This window comes from Zeus faber, assembly GCF_960531495.2.
Source record: "Zeus faber genome assembly, chromosome: 12".
Lineage (NCBI taxonomy): Eukaryota > Metazoa > Chordata > Actinopteri > Zeiformes > Zeidae > Zeus > Zeus faber.
Genome location: NC_137196.1, coordinates 23,386,210 through 23,412,493, shown reverse-complemented (window position 1 = coordinate 23,412,493; position 26,284 = coordinate 23,386,210). Strand labels below are relative to the sequence as shown.

The window sequence follows — 26,284 nt, the reverse complement described above, 5'->3', positions numbered from 1 at the left end:
TAGATACATACATACATACATACATACATACATACATACATACATACATACATACATATGTACATACATACATACATACATATGTACATATATACATACATACGTACGTACGTACATAGATACATACATACATACATACATACATACATACATACATACATACATATGTACATACATACATACATACATATGTACATATATACATATATACGTACGTACGTACATAGATACATACATACATACATACATACATACATACATACATACATACATACATACATACATACATTTATAAATAAATAAATGGATTGGAAATAAAAAAATATATACATTAAAAAATAAATAAAATTAAAAGAAAGCAATTCTTGAGTTATATAAGCTAGATCGATAGATTTGTAGTATTTAAAAAAAAATAAACACCGCGATCTAAAACAACAACAAAAAATAGTTCGCCCGCAATATCCGGTTCATCGCGAGTGGCGTGCAAGCACTTCCGGTCCCACCAGCCGGAAGGAGCTCGTCGGTTTGTTACTATCAACAACAACAGGAGGCGGAGCGGCGACCTGGGGGCGGACGCGGCGTTCGGTTTTCGGGTCGTGTATGCGTGGAGCCCGACGGCGGTGTCGTGTCACCGATAATTAACAGAAAAGAAAATGTTTTCCCTGTCGATGAGCGTCCAGCCGCAGGTAGGAGAGCCCGTGTTTTGGGTTTGGCTTCCACAGGGGTCAGGCGAGCTAGCAAACTGCTAGTTAGCCAGTTAGCATGATAAAAAAAACCCAAAACATTCGGCCGTGCGATGGAGTGGTTGTTAAACAATTGAATACTCGTGCCAATGGACGTTGTATTATTTGGATTTTTAAATATTGGTCTACTTTACACCGGCGACTTTGGTTAACATAAAAAAACAACAACTGCGCCAACACGCAACTTGGCGCTTAATCTCTCCTGCATGTTGTTTGTTTTTCACATCACTAGAATGGAGCTTAACAGCTTTGAGTGCTTAGTGACCTTGTTGTGTTTTATCCAAGGCAAACACGTTGCTCATATTTTCAATGCGTAAAAGCTGACATTGGTTATGTAACCACAGTGCTTGCAGATCCTGAAAAAAGTCTTGTTATAGTATCTTAATTTATATACATGCGTTTTTTTAGAAGGATTAGGCACAAAAGTCACTAAAAAGTATGAAATTAGAATTCACCAGGTCTTAATTTGAACATAAACATTTTCTGGTTCATCCATATTTGTTATTGTCAAAATGGGGCAAGTTGGTCTGCGCCAGACTCTTTTATGACGTCATTAGGCTAAATCTGCGGGTAAACCTGCTGCTTACCATGGTACTTGCCAGTTAAACTAACCTGTTATAGATGAGCCCAACTCACTTTATACTGACATTCATGCTTGTCCGTGGAGGGGAATCCAAGCAAATATTTGTACATATGTCAGAAGTGCTGTGGAAAGAAATGTTTTTATTTATTCCAGTCTACTTACCTTGCTATCTGACCTAAAGCAAACTGTTATAATAGCAGTACATATAATCATCCGTTTTACACATTTTACGCATTCAGTTGCATGAAATGCCACCACTCCTCCCCATCCAAATTATTTTTACACAAATACATTTTGAAACTGTTCAAATGATTGAAATATTTGTTAAATAACTGTACAAAACTGTACAATGGAGTATTTGAGTGGTGTAATTTTAAAGAAAATAGCCAATACTGCAGAATGACATCCATATGGACACTTGACTGTTTTCATACAGACTTGAAAAATGAACCTATCCTTTAACAGACTGTTGTATCTGCTGCTGTGATAGTGGGCCAATCACACATCACATTAAATTTAAAAAAATGCTTGCGGTGATTGGCTGGCAAGTAGCTGCTGTGGTAGTCGGCCGATCACATGGCTCATTAAGTCGAAGAACGCTTGCGATGACTGGCTGACTGAGCAAAGCCATACAAATAGTCTTTGTTTTTTTTACAAATTTACTCGCCCGATACTGTGCCCATGTACTGTAGTCATTTAAATGCACCAATGCTCAAACCAAATACCAATGTAACGTTATTGTGTAGTTGATGCTCAAAAAAGAGAATGAAAGAAAGAAAATATCAGCTGTTCGGAGGTACTTCAACATAAGCAAAGAAGATTAGAGCAATTATTTATTTATCACCTGACAATATTCGAACACTGTGCAGACTGTGTATCTATTGCCGTCCCCGCGGAGCTCTGCTCGTGATGAAAAGTTTTGTTCTTTCTTTGAGATTCGGTTCTTGACGACGCTCTCAGTAAAACGAGTTGTTCGTTTTAATTCACCTGGCTTAACGCACGGTGAGCGAAGGAGGAGTCGGCCATTTATTTTATTTGTTTATTTTTTGTAATGATTCAATTTATTTGCGAAGTACCGTATGAATGTAATATAAATGTATATTTGCACTTAAAGTGAAAGAGACTTTAATTTGAAGTTTGAACTGGACATTTCCATGTGAGTTATATGTTGTATCGTACTAAAACTCACTGAGAGTTACAGGTTAAATTATACTAAAACTTGGTGACAGTCCCATATTCTATTTTATTGGAACTCAGTGACCATTCCTTGTTGTATTTTATTTTATTGGAACTCAGTGACAGTTTCATGTTCTATTATTGTTCCATAGTGAATAATGAACAATAATAAACAGTGTCAAAATCAGCAAGCTCACCATTGTGATAACTGAAAATTGCAGCATGATCAGATCCCATGATGTATTTTTCATTTGCGTACAGCAGATCGGAAATCAGAATCTGCAGGTCAGACTTTTGTCTGAATAAGATGAGTTTGTATACTGTATATATTCAGCCATAGTAGCTTGCATACAAAGTGATTGGCTTTGTTACGAGACGGCTACGATGTGAATAACTGATGAAGTCATTTAGCTGCAGTGACTTAAATGCCACAGAGACTCCCTGTTACACTATTGTAGTACTGAAAATATTTTCCCACAGATTGCAGGTCTGCTATTAATATTTGATGGGTTTGCTGTCCTGATGCATATGTCATACAGATCACTGTCCCTCTAAGCCATCTGATCAACGTGCTCCACTCTCTGAAGAGCTCAGTGGGAAGCTGCAGTAGTTCCACCGCCAAAACTAGGAAACACAAGGAGCATGTCCCCGAATCAGACCCACACTATACAGAGGTACTCTCACTTTGTGATTGTGTTCAGGAACAGTGTATTTATTTTAAATTAATGTAAACACTATTCACTACCATTGTTAATTGACTGATACACAGTATCCATCTGGTCCATTACTTTTATGGAAGATATAATATAGACTTTGACAATTATGTCATCGACAGTTTGGTTTCAATAGAACTTAACGATTGAGATATAATGATTTTATTTGTCCATTAGTTACATCTAACATCCATCGAAGTATAAACAACAGAATCTCTTATATAATTTCTGGCATGTTTATATTTCTTGATATTGGATTTCTGTATTAGAGATATTCTCTGATACTGATACCTTATTTTGTTCAGTTATTTAACCTGTCAATACCAGTTTTAGAATAGACCCATTCGTAGTGTTGTTTTTTTTAGTCTTGCCCGAACCTCTTGACTCGTACTGAAAACATCTTGCTGAATATTTTTGTACAAAAGAATAATACACAACTAATCTGAAGGGTGTGTGTGTGTGTGTGTGTGTGTGTGTGTGTGTGTGTGTGTGTGTGTGTGTGTGTGTGTGTGTGTGTGTGTGTGTGTGTGTGTGTGTGTGTGTGTGTGTGTGTGTGTGTGTGTGTGTGTGTGTGTGTTGAGTAGCCCATGTGGAGCTTACGGGAGCTTGGCCTCTCAGACCTCAGAGTCCAGCAGCTAAGTGAGCTCGTGGACAATGTGCTCCCTCGCCTCGACCAGCAAGAACAGGCCCCCCTGTCCACCACCAGCCCCACGGCCTGGAGGACCTCCTATCTCTCCACACACTCTTTCTTCTACAACAGGCACGGTAAGGGCTGAGTGACACAATTTTAAAATGTTGTGGTTGCGCCAAGCAACCAGGACTTGACACAAAGTTTAGTAATGGAATTTAGCTTAAGTAATGGATTATCATGCTGCACAATCCTATTCAACGTAGAACAAAGTACTGCAAAGTACTGTTTCCCACTCCAATCAAAAACAATTTTGATTCAATAGATGGCAAGTTATCAAGGTTGTTTTTTTGTCAATTTTCCTGTTGATGCTTAAATACCTGTCACAAGAACAAGAACTGAGGTTTTAGGTGCATCATCAGATGTGTGTTGCATTACTGTGATTCACCCATTGGGCTAAGAGAGAAGGCAAAGAAACCATGAAGAAATATATAAGGTTGTCGGGTGGATAGGGAAAGAGATGAATGATCTGTGTGGCCATTGTTGTACTTTGTTGTGACTTGTGCACTTCTAGCATACTAAAAGTTGAGATATTTGTGTCTCAGGAAGCCATGATCTCATCCATCAAAATAGGCCCCTCAGTGAGTACGCATTGCAACACTTCCAGAGTCCCTGCTTTGGAATTGTGCAAGCTAGTTGCATTGGAAAGAAGGGCAAAGTGCAACACTTGCTGCATGTTTAGACAGAGCTCTCAACTCACCCTCTATATGAATTTCACTCCAAGGAAACTTTACACTGAGATGATATTTCTCAATTGATAAACATGAACATTTATGCACACGCTGTAACTCCTGGTGCCTCATCTTCTATGATACAGTTTTCACACCACATTAAGAGTGTTGAACCCATTAAACATAGGCGATTGACACCTTTCCCATTGTCAGGAAAAATGCCCTTTTTTTTCCTGGTGCATCACTTTCGACGTTGTTCCAGTGTGATTGGGAATAAAACAGTAGAGGAAACAGCAACTTAAACAAACAGCAGCATAAAAATGTAAAAAATAATAATAATACCGTATTTTCACGACCATAAGGCGCACCGTACTAAAAGGCGCAGTCTCAGTTATGTGTGCCATTACTGTATTTAACACACACATAGGGCGCACCGGATTATAGGGCGCGGGTTTTATATACCGGTACATATCCTCTACTACGTTTAAATACCTCTACTGCGTATTTAAAAATAGAGCGGGAGCAAAACTGAGTATGTTTGTGCTTTATTCATGTATTTATTACAAAGTATTAATCAAACCCATCGAAGTCATCATCCTCTGTTTCTGAATTAAACAGCTGCGCTAAATCAGACATGCCAGTTTCCCCTTCTTCGCTGTCAGTCACTTTCCGTGCCGTGCGGCTCCTCGGAAATGATGCCGGCTTTTGCGAAAGCTCGAACAACAGTGCCAGCAGACACGTTAGCCCAAGCATCTACAATCCATCCGCAAACTGTGGCGTAACTTGCCCGGCGCTGCCTTCCACTTTTCGTGAAACTGTGGTCTCCGTCGGTCATCCATCGCTCCCACGCCGCTCGCAGCCTTACTTTGAACGGCCGGTTCACACCGATGTCGAGCGGTTGAAGTTCCTTTGTCAGACCTCCCGGAATAACAGCAAGCACAGCGTTCATTTGTTTCACCTTGTTTTTCACATCGGCTGTGAGATGGGCACGCATGGAGTCACAGATTAACAGCGATGGTGATGCGTGGAAAAAACCACCTGGTCTCCTTACATACACCTCCCTCAGCCACTCTTTCATCATCTCCTCATCCATCCAGCCCTTTTCATTTGCCTTAATAACGACTCCAGCTGGAAAAGTCTCTTTAGGCAAAGTCTTTCTCTTAAAAATCACCATAGGCGGCAGTTTCTGTCCATTTGCGTGGCAGCCAAGCACAACAGTAAACGACGCCTTTTCATACCCCGTTGTGCGTATCGCTACCGTGCTGGTCCCCTTCTTCTCCACCGTGTGATTCACCGGGATGTCGAAAGTGAGCGGCACCTCGTCCATGTTGGTGATGTGGCTTGGCTTGATGCGTTTGTCGGCGATGTGTTTGCTGCAGTAGGAGTGGAAGCTCGCCAGCTTTTCATTATAATCCGCCGGATGTTGCTGCGCTACTGTAGTCCTGGTCCGGATGGAAAAATGGCACCGTTTCATAAAACGAAAGCACCACGACGGACCTCCTTGAAAATGTTCAATTTTCATTTCTTCCGCTAGCGTTACTGCTTTTAGTCGAACAGTGACCGTCGAAACGCTCGCCCCACTCGTTCTTTGCTCGATGATCCACCGCTCGAGTCTTTCCTCCAACTCGGGCCACCTCGCCTTATGTCCGCGGAAACTCAGCTGCGTCTTCTTCACCTGTCGCAGTTCGTTTTCCATCTTCCTCCACTTGCGAACCATCGATTCATTAATCTTGAATTCTCTCGCGGCTGCTCGATTTCCATGTTCCTCTGCGTAGCTGATAGCCTTCAGTTTAAACTGTGCTTCATAGGCGTGTCTCTTTGCCATTTTAAGGGTTGTTAAGACAACAATGTTCTGCATAAAGCACATACCTGTTCTTTTATACACAATCCACGCCCACACTTCCCCCTTTAACGTTCTCATGGTGGTCTCAACAACGTCCGCAGTAACAACACACATAGGGCGCACCGCACATTTTGAGGAAAAAAAAAGACGTTTATATGCGCCTTATAGTCGCGAAAATACGGTAAGTATTTTGAGCCGTTCAAAATGATCGGATCATTCATGAATGCCCCAACACTACAGTAGAAGCAGCGTGAAGCACCGGCAGCATGGATTATCCATGCTGCTGGTGTGTGGGGGCGCACCGGCCCTTCAGCGGAAGGGAGTGGGGACCGACTTGGGCCGATTTTGGACTGACTCGGAGCCTGCCGGGAGCTTGGGGGTTCTCTGCTCTGGTCCCCATGGTCTCTGCTCTGGTCCCCATGGTGCAATCCATCAAAAATGGTATGATAGCTGGATGTGTACAAAGGTTCCCAATCATGATGCAAGTCTCTCCAAAAGATACTTTCTGCCAATAAAGCAGTACATGATAATGTTGTGAAAGGTTGACTATTTTTAATAAACTATTCCTCTCCTCTCTTCCCAGGGTTCACTGGTGCGTCCATACCCACTGCTCCCTCAGTTTTCTGTCGCCAGAATCCGTCACCTCTGCAGTCCATTTTCACAGACCTTCAGTACTGGCCAGGTAATGTGGTCGTGTGATGGCTATTGAGCTTTGATTGTTCATTTAACACTGTTAAATCAAATCAATTACTTAATTTCACTTTGACAAATTATACCATAGGGAGGCATTTATCAACATGCACATCATAAATATTAAATAATTAATCACTGTCAATTGTTGTATTATGTCTTTTTAGTGTTGACCCATAGCAGAGGATTTAAAACCCTGAGGAACAAAACCAGAAGACTCCAGTCCGGCTTCGACCGTCCTTTAGAGTCTGATGGTTTCACACCAGCTTTCATGAAGGTAAAACGCAATATTCAGCCTTCCTTAAAGACCGAACATTGCAGATGATCTTTGCAGAAGCTAAAATGTATAATTCCTGCAATGGTTACCACAATTTGCCTGAATAGTCTATGGAATTAGAATTTTTTTTTTTTCTAAATAGCCATCGCCAAATTTTACAAAATGCATATTTAAGATAGTACTTTCACATTGGCTGCATGTTGCAGTAGTTCTAACCTGATATCAATAATAACTTGCCAGGTTAAAACACTCCAGATTACAAATCTTGCCAAAGCATTTCACTATAGAGTTCCTACTTCCATTTGTGTATTATTTAAATCCTTTCTTCCCCCAGGGTTTCCTGACACGGGACAAGGGCCTGGAGGTGGAGACTCTGGACAGGCTGCTGAAGAACAAGAACATACCTGACGGACACCAAGATGCTTTTAAGAGTGGATTCGCTGAAGGCTTCATGAAGGCCCAGGCTCTGACACAACGCACACAAGGTGGATATAGCACATGATGTACATGTTTCTTTAGAAATGTAACCCCAGTTTCACTTTGAAGGCAAAGTACTGTATTTAGTTTTGTTTTCTGTGTTCAGACTCTTTGAGGAGGACACGTCTGATCCTGCTGGTGTTGCTCCTGGTTGGGCTCTATGGGATCGCCAAGACACCTTTCCTATCGGGTAAAAGCCCCTGTACCTCTGTCATCCGTTGTTTTTAGATGGTACTACACCTGATTAACCACTAATATATACATTTTCTTTATTTGGTAACTAAAATTGCTCATTTGTTGCTCTGTTCCCATAAGTGTGAATTTACCATTAATTGTTTGTTGTTAATAACATAGCATGAAAAAACCTATTCACGAAGCAGCAGATAACTAAAAACTAAAAATGAACCTACTTACTTACCACAATATATTATTAACCGTCCATTTTATTAACCATGGTACGTGGTGTGATATTTCGAACTTTAATCTAACCATTCTGGACAGTGCGATTCCGAACCACATCAGGACTGGACTCTGCGGTGGACCCTGTTCAAATGAAAAACGTAACGTTTGAACACGTCAAAGGGGTGGAGGAGGCCAAGAACGAGCTGCAGGAGGTGGTGGAGTTCCTCAGGCACCCGCAGAAGTTCACTGTCCTTGGTGGAAAGCTGCCCAAAGGTCGGACCTTCCTACATCAAAGTGAAAATTAAATGGACATGAAATTGCTTTTTCACACAACTGCTTATTCATTGTCCCTCCGTCCAGGCATCCTCTTGGTCGGCCCCCCAGGGACCGGCAAGACCCTGCTGGCCAGAGCGGTGGCGGGAGAAGCAGACGTCCCCTTCTACTACGCCTCGGGTTCAGAGTTCGACGAGATGTTCGTCGGGGTGGGCGCCAGCCGCATCCGCAACTTATTCAGTGAGCAGCTTTTCTTACAGTTTTACTTATTTATCTTATTTTTTATGTATCCTTTTTATTTATTTTTTATTTTTTTCACTTTAGCCAAAGTATTTGATTAGAAGAGGACAAAGTTTATATGACAGATGTGATTAGATTAGAACTAATCCCCTGATGAACCACTTTAAGTTCTTACCCCAACGTTCTCTTAAGGGGAGGCCAAAGCCAACGCGCCCTGTGTCATCTTCATCGACGAGCTCGACAGCGTGGGTGGGAAGAGGATCGAGTCTCCCATGCACCCCTACTCCAGACAGACGATCAACCAGCTGCTGGCTGAAATGGATGGGTACCTCTCTTAATATACTATATTTTTGTAATGTGTATCATTATGACACAAAATAAGTGGGAAATAATGTTCACCTAACGAAAAAAAAAAAAAAGTTTAATAAGAAATTTGAAAGGATTGGGGAGAAAAAGGTTGACAACCTTGTTTTTGTGTCTCATAATCTGCAAACCAAGATAAATAGTGCAGCTCAGGATAGGCCTTAGCCGATTCGACTCCATCGATCGTGATTGGCATTGATGACAGATGACTGATTTGATGAATTATCCGCAAGGAAAATATGATTGAAACGGTGTAAGTGCAATTTACCGTGTTCTGAAACTGCAGTGTAGGGGGGGCGAGGCTCTCCCACTCTCCGCTCAGAGCTGTCCAGTAACCACTGGTGAGCACTTTCCGTCTACAGTCTCGTACAGAGACTTTGAGGGGCAGGTGCTCAAAACAAAGAAAAGGCGTATGGACCCCCAGCTTCTTCGCATCTAGGCATTTTGTGTGTGGACATCTCAGGTGCGCTGAGGTGCACGTACCCGCTGCTCAATATGCAAATCTTGTGATTATAATATAGCAATATATAATATAATCTCATAGAAAAAGATTTAGATGTATTTTGTTTCCTGAATTTCTTACTTGTATGGAAAATTAAAAACGTAAACCTAACTCAGAGAATTCGAGCAGAGTTTTTTTGTTTTTCCTCCAGACAGCGGTGTGCGCAGTCTCCCGTGCCTGTGTTTTTACTTGATCTATTTTAGTTTGTATACAACATGTATGAAATGAACTTTTAAAACACAACTGAGGTAAGGGACTGTCCAAGTCCTTACTCCCTACTGTACCAAAAAAAACAAAATACCTGTGCGTCCCCACTGTCAGGTCGCACATCTCTCTGTTGCTTTCTGTTGCTATGGGACTTGAGTCAACTTCCAGTTGAGTTGTAAACGGAAAGCTTTTGTGTAAATACTTTACTTGTAAATAATAAATCCTGCAGTTCTGGAATGGGGAGAACAGCATTTGCCACATTATGTTCTATGCACGCGCGAACCCCCGATAAAACCGTATATCGCCGATCGCTGCCCCCCAGTGATCGGCAATTGGAACACGATTGCCCAAGCCTAGCTCAGCTTTACTGTTCTGTCATGACTCTTCTGATGTTATTTATTGTAGGTTTAAGCCAAATGAAGGCGTCATCATCATCGGAGCAACAAACTTCCCAGAGGCTTTAGATAAGTATGTTTATCTCATCCCGTTTCTCCTTTTTGTTTTTATGAATGTCAGTATTGAAATGTTTTTTATTGACCCACATTTTTCCTACCCTCCAGTGCGCTGGTCCGTCCAGGACGTTTTGATATGCAAGTGACCGTCCCCAAGCCTGACGTAAAAGGTCGTACGGAAATCCTCAACTGGTACCTCAAGAAGATTAAAGTTGATCCAGGTGAGCTAACTGAGCCGATCTGGTCTTAAAAGTTAGATTTGAAACAATATGATGGTTCATAAATATATTATTCTGTCTATGGGGTAAAGTGCCATAACTGATGGCAGTCTTGTTTTTTTACACAATGATTAAAAACCTAAAATCTATAGGTGCACGTCCAAAAAAGTGTGAATATAGTTTTCTCCTCGTTACTTATTTTCTTTTGTCTCAGCTATCGAGGCCAACATTATCGCCCGTGGCACAGTGGGTTTCTCTGGCGCTGACCTTGAGAATCTGGTCAACCAGGCTGCACTGAAGGCAGCAGTGGATGGAAAAGACATGGTCTCCATGAAGGAGCTGGAGTTTGCTAAGGACAAGATCCTTATGGGTGAGCGGCTGAATGGCTAAGCTAAGCTTCCTGTATCTGAAATTCTTCTATCTTTAGGCACCATCATATTTATTACCCCCCCCCCCCCCTTCTCATTTAGGCCCCGAGAGGAGGAGTGCAGAAATAGACAAAAAGAACAAGATCATCACGGCTTACCACGAATCGGGTCACGCCATCGTAGCATACTACACCAAAGATTCCATGCCCATCAATAAGGCCACTATTATGCCCAGGGGACCGAGCCTGGGACACGTAAGATTCTCGATTTATTCACATGTTAACCATCACTTACCGGCACTATTCATCCTCTTTAAGTTCACTCAGTGATATAGTTAACATAGAACTTATATAGACCATATGAAATCACTTGAACATATGAAAGGCAATTTGATATTATCTTACTGTGTTTTTTTTTTGTTTTTTTTATTAAATTAAGACATAGCAGATCCACCTGCCACACACCACCCAAGTGGTGTTTTCAGGGCCAGAGACAGACGATGGGGTGGAAAACAGACCCGTTTTTTTGTAAAGAGTCGGCAAGCTGGAACAAGCCCAGAGCAATTGTACAGTATGTACATCACCAGTGGTTACTCGACAGCTCTGAGTGGAGCGGGCAAGAGCCTCTGCCCCCTCTCTACCTGTAATTTAATGAAGCAAAAGAAAAGCACTGTGCGTAACGGGGAGCTTGAAACTGGGACAATTCCGGGCAAACCAGGACGTCTGGTCAGTGTAGCCTAATTACATGTTTACAAGTAGTATTACCCATCATTACACTACCGTGCTGACATGTATAAATACACTGCGCACAATAGTTCTCAATCCACCTCTCCCTCTGCAGTTCAAAGTACACCAATGCTGTGTTGTTGTTGTTGTTTTTGTTGTTGTTGTTGCCCCCCAATGTGCATGCTCCCAATCTTCTTCTGTGATGTTTGACATAAAGTGTTATTGCCTCCCACTGGCCTGGCATGCTCATGTGAGCGTTTTCAGTCGTTTTGGGGGGTTTTCGTGTGGATGGGGGGGCGGAATGCCCTTGATGTCCACGGTGCCCTTTTTGTGTGCTGTGTTTATTTTATTTATTTATTTATTTATTTATTTATATCATGAATGGGCTTCGAAGTAGCGGATTTCTACGATCGGAAGGCATGATCTGCTCTCCGCTATGCGCTTTGTTCCGTTATCGAACCAAAACTAATAAGAACTGGGGTGTATTTGAAAACATTTGTTTCATACAAGTGATGACGCAGACACAAATAAATAGATCTAAAATATAACGACAGTAAAATTGCCACAGGAATGCAAGCAGAGCAGAGCAGAGCGGAGTGCAGTCTGGAGGGGAAATAAAACCTCCAATTCTCTGAGTTATGTTTACGTTTTGCCTTAAATGCAAAGTATTTCCAAACAGCACTTTTTCTGTTTTCTTTCAAAACCAGTCATGGAGGCTCTGCACTTTTCATCTTTAATGAGCTAACACCGTGTGTGTGTGCGTGCGTGTGCGTGTGCGTGTGCGTGTGCGTGTGCGTGTGCGTGTGCGTGTGTGTGTGTGTGTGTGTGTGTGTGTGTGTGTGCGTGCGTGCGTGTGTGTGTGCGTGTGCGTGTGTGTCTGTGTGTGTGTGTGTGTGTTGCTGGCAGAGTGAAAGAGAGAGCAAGGAAGCGCAGCTGCCACCGGTATATCGATGGTGCGGAAAATGAGCATTGAAACATTTTCAAATATTCAGAGTCGCTATGTATATAACATTTATTTATATATAACATTTTTATTATAATTTTTATATAATTGGTGTCGTGAGCGCAGGCATCGGCTGATTCCGTTAACCTCAAAATGTCCAAATATCGGCCTGATTTATCGGTCGACCGCTAGTGGTAAACAATACCTGTCCTAAACTTTTTCATCTTCTCTCTTGATACTCAACCTTGTATCCTCAGCCCCACAGCGTTCTCATTTATTCCTCTCTTAACCATCATTCCATTTACTCCCAGGTGTCCATGCTCCCAGAGAACGATCGCTGGAGTGAGACTCGCTCTCAGCTTCTCGCCCAGATGGATGTTAGCATGGGTGGCCGCGTTGCAGAGGAGATCATATTCGGCAACGAATACATAACCACTGGTAGGGCGGCTGGGCTCACTGGGGGGTGGGATGAACACAAACCCCCGCTGGGATTGGACCGTTGGTGGTTCATTCTTTGATCTCTTATCTATTTTTTTTTTTTTTTTTTGCCGCATCAGGTGCATCAAGTGACTTTGACAGCGCCACGAAGATCGCCAAGATGATGGTGACCAGATTTGGGATGTGTGAAAAAGTAGGTGCAATCTTCTTGAGACGTAATATTCTCAACCGTTTTGCAATTAACCGACACAAATGTGTCTGTTTTCTGCCCCTTCTTTCAGCTCGGTGTGATGACGTACAGCGACATGACCAAGCAGAGCCCAGAGACACAAGCTGCGGTGGAGCACGAGATCAGGTTGATACTGAAGGTTGGTCCAATATTTATATAAGTAAGCCACAAACTTGCTCCTTTCAACTGTCGGTGTGTACATTGTACGGCAATACGTTGTTGTGATATTTTGTCCTGCAACCAGCCCGTGGCATGTTTTGTCGTTTTTTTTCGTCGCCAGGACTCGTACGAGCGCGCCAAGGCCCTCCTCAAGTCTCGCGCCAAGGAGCACAAGAACCTGGCCGACGCTCTGCTTATGTACGAGACACTGGACGCCAAGGAGATCCAGCTGGTCCTTGAAGGCAAGACCCTGGAGTCCAGATGAGACCGGGGAGTCCAGGGAGCTCCCTGGGGTTTTAGGGGTGTGTGTGTGGGACGTAATGAGAGGAGAAGATGGGTCAGAGTTTGAGTTGTTTGAGTTGAACAGTGAGGTCGGGGTTTCAGAGCTCATGGTATTTAAACATAAAGTATGTCGTCGGGTGTTTGGTCTGGGGTCTGGTCGCTTTCCTGTGTGCTCTAGTTATTCTCCTTAGGTACTCTTTGTTGCTTTTTCGCTGTCCTATGATCTGGGTTTAGAGTGGATTTATTGGGATGGTGAGGGCGGGTACGGCAACAGTAATGGAAAGGTTAATCACTGCTTTCACTGTGGGGCTGAAAAGTCCCTCAACACAATGTTTATGAAACTGAATTCACACCTATTCATGGCAATAAATATGGGAGCTCAAAGGGACATGGCCCCTTGGACAGCAGTATTAATACAAGGAATGGACCGTTATCAATACTTACACCGGTTATTTTCAGATGCCTATTTTAGCTGTTACCAAGACGACAGATATCTGAGAATGCCCCCAATAAACAAAATTCTCCAAGAGCCATATTGACCATTTTAGATACCAAAAGGTTCCTGTCCGTCCTTGGTTATAACTGACCTAGAAGTAGCAGTGGAATCTCAACATCTGGAGTAGGTGACCTTTAAACTACCATAAAACTCACCTGTCCACTGTCTTCTATTTGTTTGTTTTGGTTTGTTTTTTTAAATCTTTGAGTGCTTAGGTCCACTGTGTGTGTGAAGCTGATTGATGTCAAGGACGACTCTTGTCAATTTCTTAAGGGTTGGAAGCAGTTTATAGTAAGAATGCGGAATGTAAATCTCTGAAAATCAGGTTGTCTGGACTGGGTTCTCCTTTTTGGTGCTGTAAAGGTGGGTTGAGACTTGGTCACATTGCTGATAGCTTCTCATTCAGTGAACAGACATTGTCTGGATGCATGCACTGTCTTTCAGCCATACAGTCCAACATGCTACAGCATAAACTTGGAATGTATCTTAGCTGTGGTTTTCTATCGCTGTCTACTTTTTATGTTGCCCCCTAAAGAGCAGTATATCTCATAGCAGATCGCTAAAGAGAGGCTACTCTACAATTGCTGGGCTTTGAGGTGTTGCTTAAGGTGGCACCGCTATCAATAGTAGGCGGCGACGGATTACAATTTTTCCATGAATAATATGAAATAGTTCCAGCATTCGACCCCCTTCCGCTTAATTTGAGCTGGGTTGCTGTTTCTAAAGGTGGCCTTTCATGAATGTAAGTGTAGATGTTCTCCTTTTTGAAGTAGGACCCTGCATAGAGATGAGTTCAATTGCCTCTCAGCACTTAAGTGTTTGAATTGAAAATGTACTTGCACATTATATATGTAATATATTTAAATACTGTGTATACCAATCAATCCGTTTTCAGTTTCAGGTGACCTTGTACCAAATGTAGGCAAAGTTCATTGAGCAGTTCATGCACTTTGGATCAAAGATTTAAAGGTGCACAAAGGAAATGTTTTTTTTCTGCTGATCTGAGTGAGGTTTCTGTGGGGTGGGGGGCAGGGGGGCACCTGGAATAATTTTGACTTTATTCCAGAGCTGTGAATCCAGGCCAATTTATGACCCCAGTAGAATCCCTGGCTTGGAAGCTGTTTTTTTTTTTTTTTTTTTTTTTTTTTTTTAAAGTTGTCCAAAGTTTTCTCGAATGTCATTACTTTAGCATAGGAAGTGGTTCCCATAACTAGTTCTCCACAAACACAGGCTTGAACAAAAGGTGCACAGTACAGTGAAGATGACCGAAGAGACTTTCTTCAACAATCATTGAAGTGAGATTATGACTTGACAACTAACAACAAAATCACCAGTTTGTTTAAATGTGATATCTGCTATTGCAGGTGAAAATGTATATCTATTTCCCCTTTTATTACATCAAATTGTCTTTTTGGCTTTGGGTCTCCTATAGCCAGCACAGGTAGCTTCCACAATTCAGTTTTTTGTGTGTTTATTTGCTATTTACCCATATTTAGCTGTTTATGTGATTTAGATTAACTAAGAAGTGTACATAGATGTATAGTTATGCTTTTATGCTGTGTAAACATTGAATGGCTCTCTGCAATTGGTTGACAAGGTGACAGCAATGTGATTGCGAAGGTGGAAAATGGAAAATAAAAGAAATCACAAAAGACAGATGGGTTCATAAAAAAACATTCTTTACGCTTTTCTAGGTCATTTTTCCTTTCAGGTGCAAAGGTGTCTTAATTTTAAAGTTCCGTTCCAATATTGTCCCCTTTGATGCAGTGAAATCCCATCAAAATCGGGGACTTTCTATTCAGTAATTCTATTGGAAAAAATATTAGCACTTAAACACATTTACTGTATGTGGGAACAGAACTTCCTGCATGGACCAAACAATGTCAGGAAGATGGGAATAAACAGCAATCCATGCAGCAGCCCAAATATGATCACCAGGAACATGATCTTAAAGAAAGTCCTGAATATGTAACTTCCAGACGTTGACAGCGCCACCACTCCTAAAATAGTGGAGACAGCCCCTTGCAGGATGGGGTAGCCCAAGTGAGCCAAGGCATCAGTGGCCTTTTCGTTGGCATCTCTCTTGGCGCTGCAGACAAAGGAGTAAGAGATGTGGGTGGAGAAATCTACCGAGAAACCGATACAGATGATCAGGTTGATTGTGGAAATGGAATCCAGGCTGACTCCCCACAGAGCCATGAACCCTGACACGCCCGCGACGACCGAGCAGATGGCGAAGGCCACCCAGAGGGAGCACAGCGGGTTTGGAATCAGAATGAGTGAAACCACGAGCATCACAACTGCTGCCACCAAAATAGTTTGAATGGTGGTCTCCATTATGATGGCGTACTGGTCAAAGTAAATGAAAGCAGGATGGTAGACCATGATCTCCACCGGGCACCGTTCAGCTACTTTTCTAAGGCCGAGCAACATATCCTTCGTTGTGGATTTGTTGAGTGTCTGGATGAAAAAGCGAGAGGACTGGACTTCATTGGTTGAACTAAAGTTGATGTCTTGTCTGAACATGGAATTTAGCTCAAGGAAGTTAGGCAGGTGTCCTAGGAATTCCTCTTCAGAACTGATGTTGAGTCTAGTGGCGTGTGCATATTGTTTAAATGAGAGAAACCAAGCGTATGTGCCATTGACGTAATTTAAGTTTTCAAAATCTGCAATGCATGAACTGAATGTACTTTGCCCATCCTCACTCCAGTATGGAAGGGCCTGCTTCACAGCTACCATCACATTAATACTGTATTCAGAGAAATGCTGCCTTTGGGTGTTGTAGTAACTGATGATGTAGGAATCATCTAACGCTAGATTCCTAATGTCAAGTCCCTCTTCCATGGTGGAAAAACCATACAGGCTGGCAGCCAGGTACCCAGCATAGACCACACATACAAGTACTTTATTCCACTTCTGGGTGATAAACGGGCTGTAGAACTTTCCAAAGAACCTGCTCACCAGCTCACTTTCCTCCTCCTCTGTGACCCGGTCGTAGCTCCCTCCGGTACAGCAGATACCGAAAGCTTTTACTTCTCCGGGAGGCAGATCCTCCGGTATCTTGGCGCAAGTGAACCAGTGCCTGTTCTCCGCTTCCCTCCGTCCATTAAGAGCCATAAATGCACCCAGAAAAGTGACGCTGTACAAGTAGCAGAACAGGACAGCGGTTCCGGCGTAGAGGCAGAAGGCCCGGACGGAGCCGAAGGGTGAGCCGCATCCCAGGAGCAGCGCCAGGGCGTCGGTCAGCGTGGTGATGGAGATGGAGACGGCCGCCTCACGGTACGTGGCGGCAAGGCGGTCGGGTGTGCTGTCCAGGACACGGGTTCTCTGCCAGCAGGAGATCATGATGAACATGTCATCGATCCCGATACCTGAATGTGAATAGGAAGGGTTAGGGAGATGTTAACCCAACATCCATGGAGTCAAAATTGAGTCAATGGAACAGTGAAATACAAAGTATGAACTCATCCCATGAATCCATTCATATACATTGATCAGCCACAACATTAAAACCACCACTAATAACCACTAATATTGTGTAGCTCCCCCTCGTGCTCCCAAAACAGCTGTGACCCGTGGAGGCATGGACTCCACAAGACCTCTGAAGGTGTCCTGTGGTCTCTGGCACCAAGACGTTAGTAGCAGATCCTTTAAGTAGTGGAAGCTGCGAGGTGGGGCCCCCATGGATCGGGCTTGTTGTTGCAGAACATCCCAGAGATGCTCCATCGGATCAGACCCTAACCCCACCCATCCACATTATGTAGAAGAAAACGTGATTCATCAGACCAGGACAACTTCCATTGCTCTATGGTCCAGTTCTGATGTTCACATGCCCATTGTAGGCGTTTTCGGAGGTGGACAGGGGTCCACCTCTGAAAGGTGGACCCCTAAAAGGAGATGAGCAATGTTATTGTCTTCACCTGTCAGTGGGTTTTAATGTCGTGGCTGATCGGCGTATAGTTTATCATGATTTTGAAAAAATTACGTTCTTTGTGTAGTTTGTGTTTTGCCATTGCCAGTAGTGCAGGAAATTCGGATCAGAACCCACCCAGTATCATGAACGGACAGGAGGCGACAGTCATGACAAAGGGCTGGCCCAGCAACAGCAGCACGCCAAAACTGGAAACCACTGCTAGACCTGTGGAGACCACTCCAGCGGCGGCCACCCAAACCTTGCTCCGCACATGATCCAATCTAGAGATGTCAAAACAATCGCAGCGCTCATCACCATGTTATATCATCGCATGATTTTACTTTACCAGGTAAAAAACCGAGTAGCTGAGTCAATTCAACACCGACCTCCAACAGGACACAATTGAGAAGGAGATGGCGATGGCGTACGTGACGGAGAAAAGGTGAATGATTGAAGCGGGAGATTTCTCAAATTCCCACTGCATGGACATGGAGGTGGCGTATGTCACCTAGAAATACAATGACAGTTATCACACACTGAGAAAAAAAAAAACAACCAAACTGATTCTATTGCATTTTTGGCCTTTTTCTACTTACCTTAATGGTACTCAGTGATTGATTTGAAATCAGAGTCATGAAGTGTTTCAACCAAAGATCAGTTTTAGTTTTGTTGCCCCTCCGCAAGTAGTAACGAAGCTCCATGGCTTTCGCACTTTCAACAACTGAGTTGGACTTGTTGAATTTCACACTCCCCAGACTGACGTACAAGGGGAAACTCACATTATCAGAGTAATACCAAGGAAATGTCAGATTGACAAACTTTATGTTGGTGGCGTTGTAGCCGATGACGTCCAGAATGTCGTTGGAAAAGCAGGATCCCGATGCCACGGCACATACGTCGGCGTATTGAAAGGTCTCGTTCTCCAACGCGACGGCCATCCTCCGGACTTGAAGGTCCAGGTCCAGTATCTCCCGAACGGATTCCACCGCGAGGACGTTCCTTTCGGCGGCGGCGATGAAAGCGGCGTGAGTCCCGTCGTCGCTCAGCCGCGGGCCGGAGAACATCAGGTCGTCTTCCGGGAAGGTTTCTTGGATGTATCGCCTCTCCGACTTGGCGGGCCCGCGCGCCGGGGTGAACTGCTCCTCGATGTCGTTGGAGGCCCTGTCCCACAGAAGACAGAACCCGCTGCCCAGCCCCGCCGAGAGAACAACGGGGACAATCAGAAACCACCAGGGGTGACGTCCGATGAAACGGCCGGTCGATTCCAGGAAGACGCGCAGGGGTCTCTCTACGCAGTCTGCGTAGCACTTGGCCATTTCTAAGCCGGCCGAAAGACACCGCGCCGGATTAGCGTCCGCGATGGAGTCTGCAGCACCGCTCCAGAGAATATATTCCCCCCGTTTGAAAGCTCTCCGCCTTGAAGACTAAAGAGAATCGCGGAAAGCCCATTCGCCCATGTACTGTCCAATGAAGTGTGTATTTTAAGAAGGACACCCCTTCATTATGAAGGAAATGCATAATATCGGGGGTGAGCGCTGGCCTCAACGGGCAGAGAAAGATCAAACCAGAGCCCCTTAAAGGACAATTTGAACATTAAACACCCGTCATTACAAAGCATTTGCATAATAGAGGGGTACCTGCTTGGATGAGCAGAAGGAGATGGAACCCCAGCTGCCTGAAAGGCCCATTGAAACATACCTGGCGTAAAATGGATCACCGGTTCCTTTGTCCCATTTACCCTTGTTACCGTGCTCCTTACGTCCCTGTCCCCCAAATACAAAGTGGGTCATTTCCACGGGTGATTTAACACAGGGACCCTTCAGAGGAACTTTTCAGATCAGTGCAGTGCTTTGTTAGACCACGGGACCGGACCTTAATCGATGCATAGTTCCCCGAGGTGCTGAGACCGCAGGGTCCTATAAGGGTTAAAGGGCGCAGGCCCACGGACAAACGATATAGTACGTTTACTTTAAGCAATTAATTGTTGGCTCACGCTTCATCAATAACAATATGCATGTCATGTGATTGCAGAGTTCCTCATGACGGTGATTCCAGTATAAGATGTTTTTATGTTACCAGATAAATAATGATGCAAGCAAACCAACATTTATTTTTGCTTGTTTTATTGCGGTCAGTGTTGAACGATGGTCTCGTCTATTTACGAGAACGATACCAAAAACAGAAATCTGAGCCTTAAAAAAAAAAAAAAAATGAAAGTTGTGGATCACAATGGAAGTCACAAATAAAATGGAGATGGTTATATATAACAGATTTTTTACAACAACAATAATAATACTGTAATAATAATATACTCATAACAATTCTAACAATATAATAATAAAAACAATAAGGAATAAATTAATAAAATATTATTATTGTCATTATTATTATCATTGCTGCTGGCGTTGAGACGTTTTGCTCTTTCTGACGTCACACTCTGCATGTGGACCGGAAGTGGCTTACTTTGTCCAGAAGAGGAGACTGTTGCTTAACTGCTGTTTGCCGTCTGACGTCTTATCTCGAATTCTACGTCGAACCTCGTAGAGGAAAGCGAGTAAGCGTCCAAAGAAAACTATGGACGAAGACGTGCTGACGACTCTGAAGTTGTTGATAATCGGTGAAAGTGGAGTCGGGAAGTCGAGGTTCGTGTTAGCATGCTACGTTAGCCTGCTGTCATGTTTACATTTTTCGATCCTTATGCAATGTGGCATCAGCTGGTGCTGACTTCGTGTTTGTTATTGTCTGTTTTCATGGCGTTAGGGAAATATGAACCTTTCCAATAGCTGCCAACTAATGAAGACAGTATAATGTATGAACTTAGTAGTTGCTTTTAAGTTGTATTGTTATTTTGTCATTTGCTGCTGAGCCACAGTCGGCGGATAGTCATGAACCACACATTTGCACAAGGCTGAACTGTATTATTCAGCCTCTCCTGAAAGCAAGCAATTGTGCCTCTCATCCCCACTTTTTGTCTCTCCTCCAAACAGTCTCCTCTTGAGATTCACAGATGACACGTTTGATCCAGAACAGACGGCTACAATAGGTTGGATGCACGAAAACGCACACACCCAAACATTGAGATGTATATCACAGGTATTGCTAAAAGCAGTATCGTCTGATTAGCTGGCTGTGGTCGGCCTGATTTGAACTCCCTGTTCACCACCGAATGCACAGTATTTCAGCTTTGAGTGTGATTGTGTGGTGAGATAAACCAGCAAATACAACAGGGCCGATTACCTGTACGCTCCCCCTCACTGTCTTACCTCTCCTCCATGTCTCATCACTGTAGGTGTGGACTTTAAAGTCAAGACAATTGCCATAGATGGGAACAATGCCAAGCTGGCCATATGGGTAAGTCATTTGTTAGCAAGGTATTAACATAAGCTGTGCTCTGAAAAAATACGTTCAAGTACAATATCTCTCCACTAGATGGCATCATCACACAGTGTAGTGAATACGAAGACTAAGAAGGGGAGGGAGTAGAAAACACCTTTACTTGATGACTCACAAAGCATTTGTGTCGATCCTAGATTCCACCACAGGGATTGTTCCTATATCAGTTTGTAGTGCAGGTAAGAAATGGGTCAGTAAGGGTTATTGTCTTTATGTTTTGCAGGATACCGCCGGGCAGGAGCGGTTCCGCACCCTCACTCCCAGCTACTACCGTGGCGCACAGGGAGTCATACTTGGTGAGCAATATGCCGAGAATTTTTATCCACAAAAGATCGTCCATGTCTCCAGTCTTCTACTTACATTAGACTTGAAACGCCATTGTTTTATTTGTTGTCTTAGCACTACATTCTGACCTGTTCCTACCATGACCGTATTGCTAGGGCACCTCTGCCCTAATTAGCCCTTCCTCTCTCTTCAGAGCTCCGTGTTGCTCGTAATGTTATGTATTTCTCAAGGTTAACGCAATGTCCAGACTGTCATTAATATCTGTTCCCCCGTGTTCGTCTGTTCCTGTTCCCTGTATTGTTCACAGTCTATGATGTCACGAAACGGGACACCTTCACAAAGCTTGGAAACTGGCTGAATGAACTTGAGACATACACTACACGAAATGACATTGTCAAAATGCTTGTTGGTAACAAGATTGATAAAGTAAGTGTTTATAGAATCCGCCATCTGGATAGTGGATATAAAAATAATGTGTATTTCTGTACTTTCAATTTTTTCCAATTTTTTAAAATGAAGTACGCATTAGAAGTACATGTTTTTTTGCTCTTATTTCCTAAGAAAAAGCACCATGTAGCAATTCTGAGTAGTATAAAACTACTTTAAAAAACAATTATTTACATCAATAGATAAAAAAATATATATGTACAGTATATCATTATTATTCTCAACCCTTTATCCTCAGAGGCCTCCGAAATCAAACTTGATTCAACCCCCGTTTAAAAGGCACAACACATTTTTTGAAATATATTTTCTATCAGGTAGAACCTCATAATCCCTCTAACACATATCTCATCATCATTGCATTACACCGTTTCACATTTAGGTCCATATGTGTTCCTCTTTAGAGCACATTTCATTCATTGTTTATTTTAGGATTTTTATATTTCCATCATGCCGATGTTTTAACAAATATCTGTCTATTAGGAAATATGTTGCCTTTAATTAAATAAAGACCTTGCGACCCACCCTGCGTTCTCCGGTGCCCCCCTGTGTGGTTCGGGCGCCCCAGCCCTCGTTCTAGGTCTCACTCAGATGTAGGCTCTTTCATTGGTCTCTATCTGTTTTTCAGGATGACCATGAAGTGGACCGAAATGAAGGGCTTAAATTTGCAAGGAAACACTCCATGCTTTTTATTGGTATGTGTTCTTCTCTCAGTAATATTACAAATTCTTGTCAATCTCCAAAAGAACCATATAACATAATGTATACAGTAGTACTTAAACAAAGCTTTTATCGAGCTGAACCTTTATCCTTAATGGCAGGGAACCGTAATTGTGTAGCTGGAAGAAGGCAGAACATGACCAAATCACTGTAGCGTTAGTTAAGGTTTGTTGCTTTGTTTATACTGTTTTGGCATCTTTTGAATCTCCACTGTCAGCACGATACAGAAAGACACTCCAGAAGAGTTGTGTTGTGATTAAAATCTAGCGGCCTTTCATTTATCAAATCCATGTCTACACGTGTTCCTGATTCCCAGCTCCAATCTGCCCCGCTCTGCGAAATTAGGTTAACGTTTCTGTAGACTTTCCATTTTAGAATGACTAAATTAAGGGGTTTTGAAAAAAGGCCCGGACAAGGAGATGTCATGGGTTTTAAGGCCTTATGTGGATGTCTTCTTTCCACAGGATGTCTCTGGCCGCTTGGATGAAGTCATTTCATGCCTTTTATGTCATGTTATTGTTTGTCAACACATGGCTATCTTTAAATTCCCTTTCCCGAAGTAGAAAAAACAAATTAAGAAATCCTGTTGTTGTTTTTGTCTTATTCTGCTTTTGGGTTTATGGATTTAAGTTGAACTCAATTTTAATTTAATTGTGACTAAAATTTAAGCTGTTTGGCATTGGGCACGAATTATCTTTTTAGTGTATTGGAACATGCTTTTTATAAAGTTATGGGAAGGCAGTTTTTTGTGCGTCTTTTTGTTAAAGGACCATGCCCGTGTCAAATCTCGTTTTATTCCTTTTACTAGTCACCGCACACATTTTACATTGCCCCCAGACCGTTTTCCTTTTGATAGTTCTTGTTTTTTAGATTTTTAATATTGTCTATATTTTCGGTAAGTGAGAAACCTCCTTAAAATGATCTCCTGGTCCCACTGACAATGACGATGACAGGTGTCTTTGTCAGCGATACTTTTGCAATTTTGTTTTTGTAGATTTATAGATTTCAAAAAGGGCCCCAGTGCTTTAACGAATACAAAATTCAGCAAAATTAAGGGACTTGAACCACTCTTGCAGTAATTGGGCTCCAACTTAATTTGGACACCCAGATAGTCCTTACGTCACCAAGCTCACCTTGATCATGCCGCTGTTTGGTTTTGCATCACAGAGGCCAGCGCTAAGACCAAGGACGGCGTCCAGTGTGCCTTCGAGGAGCTGGTGGAGAAGATCCTCCAGACGCCTGGGCTCTGGGAGAGTGACTCCCCATGCCAGAGCGTACGTCTCGGGGATCAGCAGCCGGGCGGCGGAAGGGCCTGCGGAGGATACTGCTCCATCCCCTGAACCCGACAAAACAAGGCACCGATCTGATGGGGAAAACTGCGGAATGGATACATGGATTAAGAGACAGAGAGAGGGAGAGGAGAGGAGAGGAGAGGAGAGGAGAGGAGAGGAGAGGAGAGGAGAGGAGAGGAGAGGAGAGGAATGAAGACCTGGACAGCGCCAATCAGGTGGACTTTGCTGTTTGCACACTTCCTGTTCAAACCTCAACTATCAGCTCTTTACTTCCCGTTCAAATCGTAAACTAAACAATAATGTAAAAAAAACAAAAAACAAACCCATCGTCAGGAAGTTATTTTAATTAATTTAACCTCGTCAAAATTGTGCGTCATGTGAGTGTACATCTGTTTTCGATCCGTCGCGTCAGCAACATTTAATTCTGTTCTCAAACTATGCTGCCCGATAAAAACATCATGATAATGTATAGTGGCTATATTGTGCACCAATTTGTAGGTTACGGCGTATAGTCTGGCGAGTGAAATCTAATAATGTCATGTAATCTACAATCAAGAAGGTATTGTTCCCATTCTTTTTCCTTCCAGTGAAAAACAAAACAAATATCCACGTTTCTCTGCTCCAAAATGCTTCACGTGCGAAGGAAGTGTCGCTGGGAAGCATTTCTACCAAGCACCAGAATGAATTGTTGTGACTCGATTCAAAAGCCTTATGCAGTAAACACGCGCTGGAGCTTGTGGAGGGAGACGAGGGAGGGAGGGAGGGAGGGAGGGAGGGCGGGCGGGCGAGTGATTTTTAGGAACGCTCCTGGTGAAGGCTCACCTGCGTCCACCGCCAGATCACTGCGATTTCTCCCAAAGAACGCACGAAAGAAAGCATTTTAGGAGAGTCAGTCACACAACGACCCCGAGACGTTGACCCCATGGACCCAGTTATTGTTTGTTTTTATTCGTTATCCTCTTGGTATTTCTGCATTTTTATTCTTCTAGCAGTAGAAAAATCTTCCTAAATCTTCTTCTCTTGGGTATCTTCTTTATTATTATTATTATTATTTTTTCCTCCTTTTATTCTAACATGCAATGTGATGCTTCTTTGCAGAATGCTAACAGGTAGCATCGCTCTCTGCCGAGTGGGTTTGTCTTCGGTTCTGGACGCATTTGAGGACCATAACTTTCGTAGTTCTGAGTTTGAGCTTTAAAAACCCAATTTAAAATAAATGTAACTCTTTTACTCATTTGAGCTTCCTTGATTTTTCAAGAAGGCAATTTGTTGGTTTTGTTCCGACAGAATGAGTAAGACGGTGTCATTTGTCGTTTTTATTTCTTAATGCTGGATCTTCAATATTTTAAGACATTCCCGTGGCAAACAACTTGCAATCTTTGTCCCGCCTTCAGGGGCATTATAACACTATCACAGGCGACTTATTTCATCGCTGAAATTCTTCCCGTTTGTTACTGCTGTTGTTTTATTTAGTTTGCATCTGTTTGTTCCAAAAATGTCCAGTGACGTGTTTGTTCTGGCGTCTTTTTGGGTCGCATTTACCCCAAAAAAACGAAATCTGCCTTAACATTAAACGACTTTTGCGATTGTTATGAACCCATACGTGGACATGTGTTTTGTTTTAAACTGGAATAAATGACAATCATAATGTCATCGTTTTATTTAACATCTCACTGTAATCTTTCCAAAGTTTAAACACTATTTTATTGCTCCAATCAGGACTTGCCATCCAGCTACTATGTTTAGTGGAGGCCTGCCTAACCCGAAGCAGCTTCCCGGATAGATACTGGAATGAGGCAAGTCTTTCCACTAAAAACCTCGCGGATGACTCTCGCCTGTTCTACATTTTTATACAGAGAACAATTTATCTCAAAATGTCACCAAACAGGGACCCGAAGTGGAAAAGTCCTGGTTGGTGTGTCTGCCAGACAAGAGTGTGTGTGATTATAAGCTCATGGTCGGTGTCAGGACGTCCCCAGATGGAACAGGATCGTCCTCCGCGAAGCCACAGGACCAAGGGCTTATCGTGTTCTCTGTGTTTCCTATATTACGGACATTTTGGCACTGACACTGACACTG

General features: G+C 42.9%; 3 protein-coding genes across 3 annotated transcripts; 2 read left to right on the top strand and 1 right to left on the bottom strand.

The window, feature by feature from the left end:
- Window positions 1–541: 541 nt before the first annotated feature.
- Window positions 542–15,812, top strand: LOC307237849 (ATP-dependent zinc metalloprotease YME1L1-like). The gene is made up of 18 exons (XM_080010628.1): window positions 542–686; window positions 3,042–3,176; window positions 3,800–3,980; window positions 7,001–7,099; window positions 7,275–7,384; window positions 7,719–7,869; window positions 7,968–8,051; window positions 8,363–8,536; window positions 8,624–8,776; window positions 8,969–9,101; window positions 10,254–10,316; window positions 10,409–10,521; window positions 10,733–10,888; window positions 10,989–11,140; window positions 12,866–12,992; window positions 13,112–13,185; window positions 13,274–13,360; window positions 13,502–15,812. Exons 1-18 carry the CDS (start codon window positions 654–656, stop codon window positions 13,643–13,645), a joined length of 2,169 nt encoding a protein of 722 aa, XP_079866754.1. The 5' UTR covers window positions 542–653; the 3' UTR covers window positions 13,646–15,812.
- Window positions 15,813–15,997: 185 nt separating this feature from the next.
- ptchd3b (patched domain containing 3b) lies at window positions 15,998–19,387 on the bottom strand (the record flags this gene model as incomplete). The annotated part of the gene is made up of 4 exons (XM_080010461.1): window positions 15,998–17,529; window positions 18,207–18,352; window positions 18,458–18,579; window positions 18,668–19,387. 4 exons carry the CDS (start codon window positions 19,385–19,387, stop codon window positions 15,998–16,000), a joined length of 2,520 nt encoding a protein of 839 aa, XP_079866587.1.
- A 1,148-nt stretch (window positions 19,388–20,535) lies between these two features.
- Window positions 20,536–24,952, top strand: LOC307237547 (ras-related protein Rab-18-B-like). The gene is made up of 7 exons (XM_080010282.1): window positions 20,536–20,713; window positions 21,059–21,114; window positions 21,361–21,422; window positions 21,688–21,760; window positions 22,057–22,175; window positions 22,822–22,888; window positions 24,081–24,952. Exons 1-7 carry the CDS (start codon window positions 20,646–20,648, stop codon window positions 24,251–24,253), a joined length of 618 nt encoding a protein of 205 aa, XP_079866408.1. The 5' UTR covers window positions 20,536–20,645; the 3' UTR covers window positions 24,254–24,952.
- Window positions 24,953–26,284: the final 1,332 nt, after the last annotated feature.

What these genes read in the sequence shown, in the direction of transcription:
- LOC307237849 (XM_080010628.1), top strand. Translation starts at nt 654, where the DNA reads ATGTTTTCCCTGTCGATGAGCGTCCAGCCGCAG. An exon ending in CGATGAGCGTCCAGCCGCAG is followed by an intron (nt 687 to 3,041) that starts GTAGGAGAGCCC and finishes TATGTCATACAG; the next exon opens with ATCACTGTCCCTCTAAGCCA. An exon ending in TCTGACACAACGCACACAAG is followed by an intron (nt 7,870 to 7,967) that starts GTGGATATAGCA and finishes TTCTGTGTTCAG; the next exon opens with ACTCTTTGAGGAGGACACGT.
- LOC307237547 (XM_080010282.1), top strand. Translation starts at nt 20,646, where the DNA reads ATGGACGAAGACGTGCTGACGACTCTGAAGTTGTTGATAATCGGTGAA. An exon ending in ATGCCAAGCTGGCCATATGG is followed by an intron (nt 21,423 to 21,687) that starts GTAAGTCATTTG and finishes TATGTTTTGCAG; the next exon opens with GATACCGCCGGGCAGGAGCG. An exon ending in CGCACAGGGAGTCATACTTG is followed by an intron (nt 21,761 to 22,056) that starts GTGAGCAATATG and finishes TATTGTTCACAG; the next exon opens with TCTATGATGTCACGAAACGG.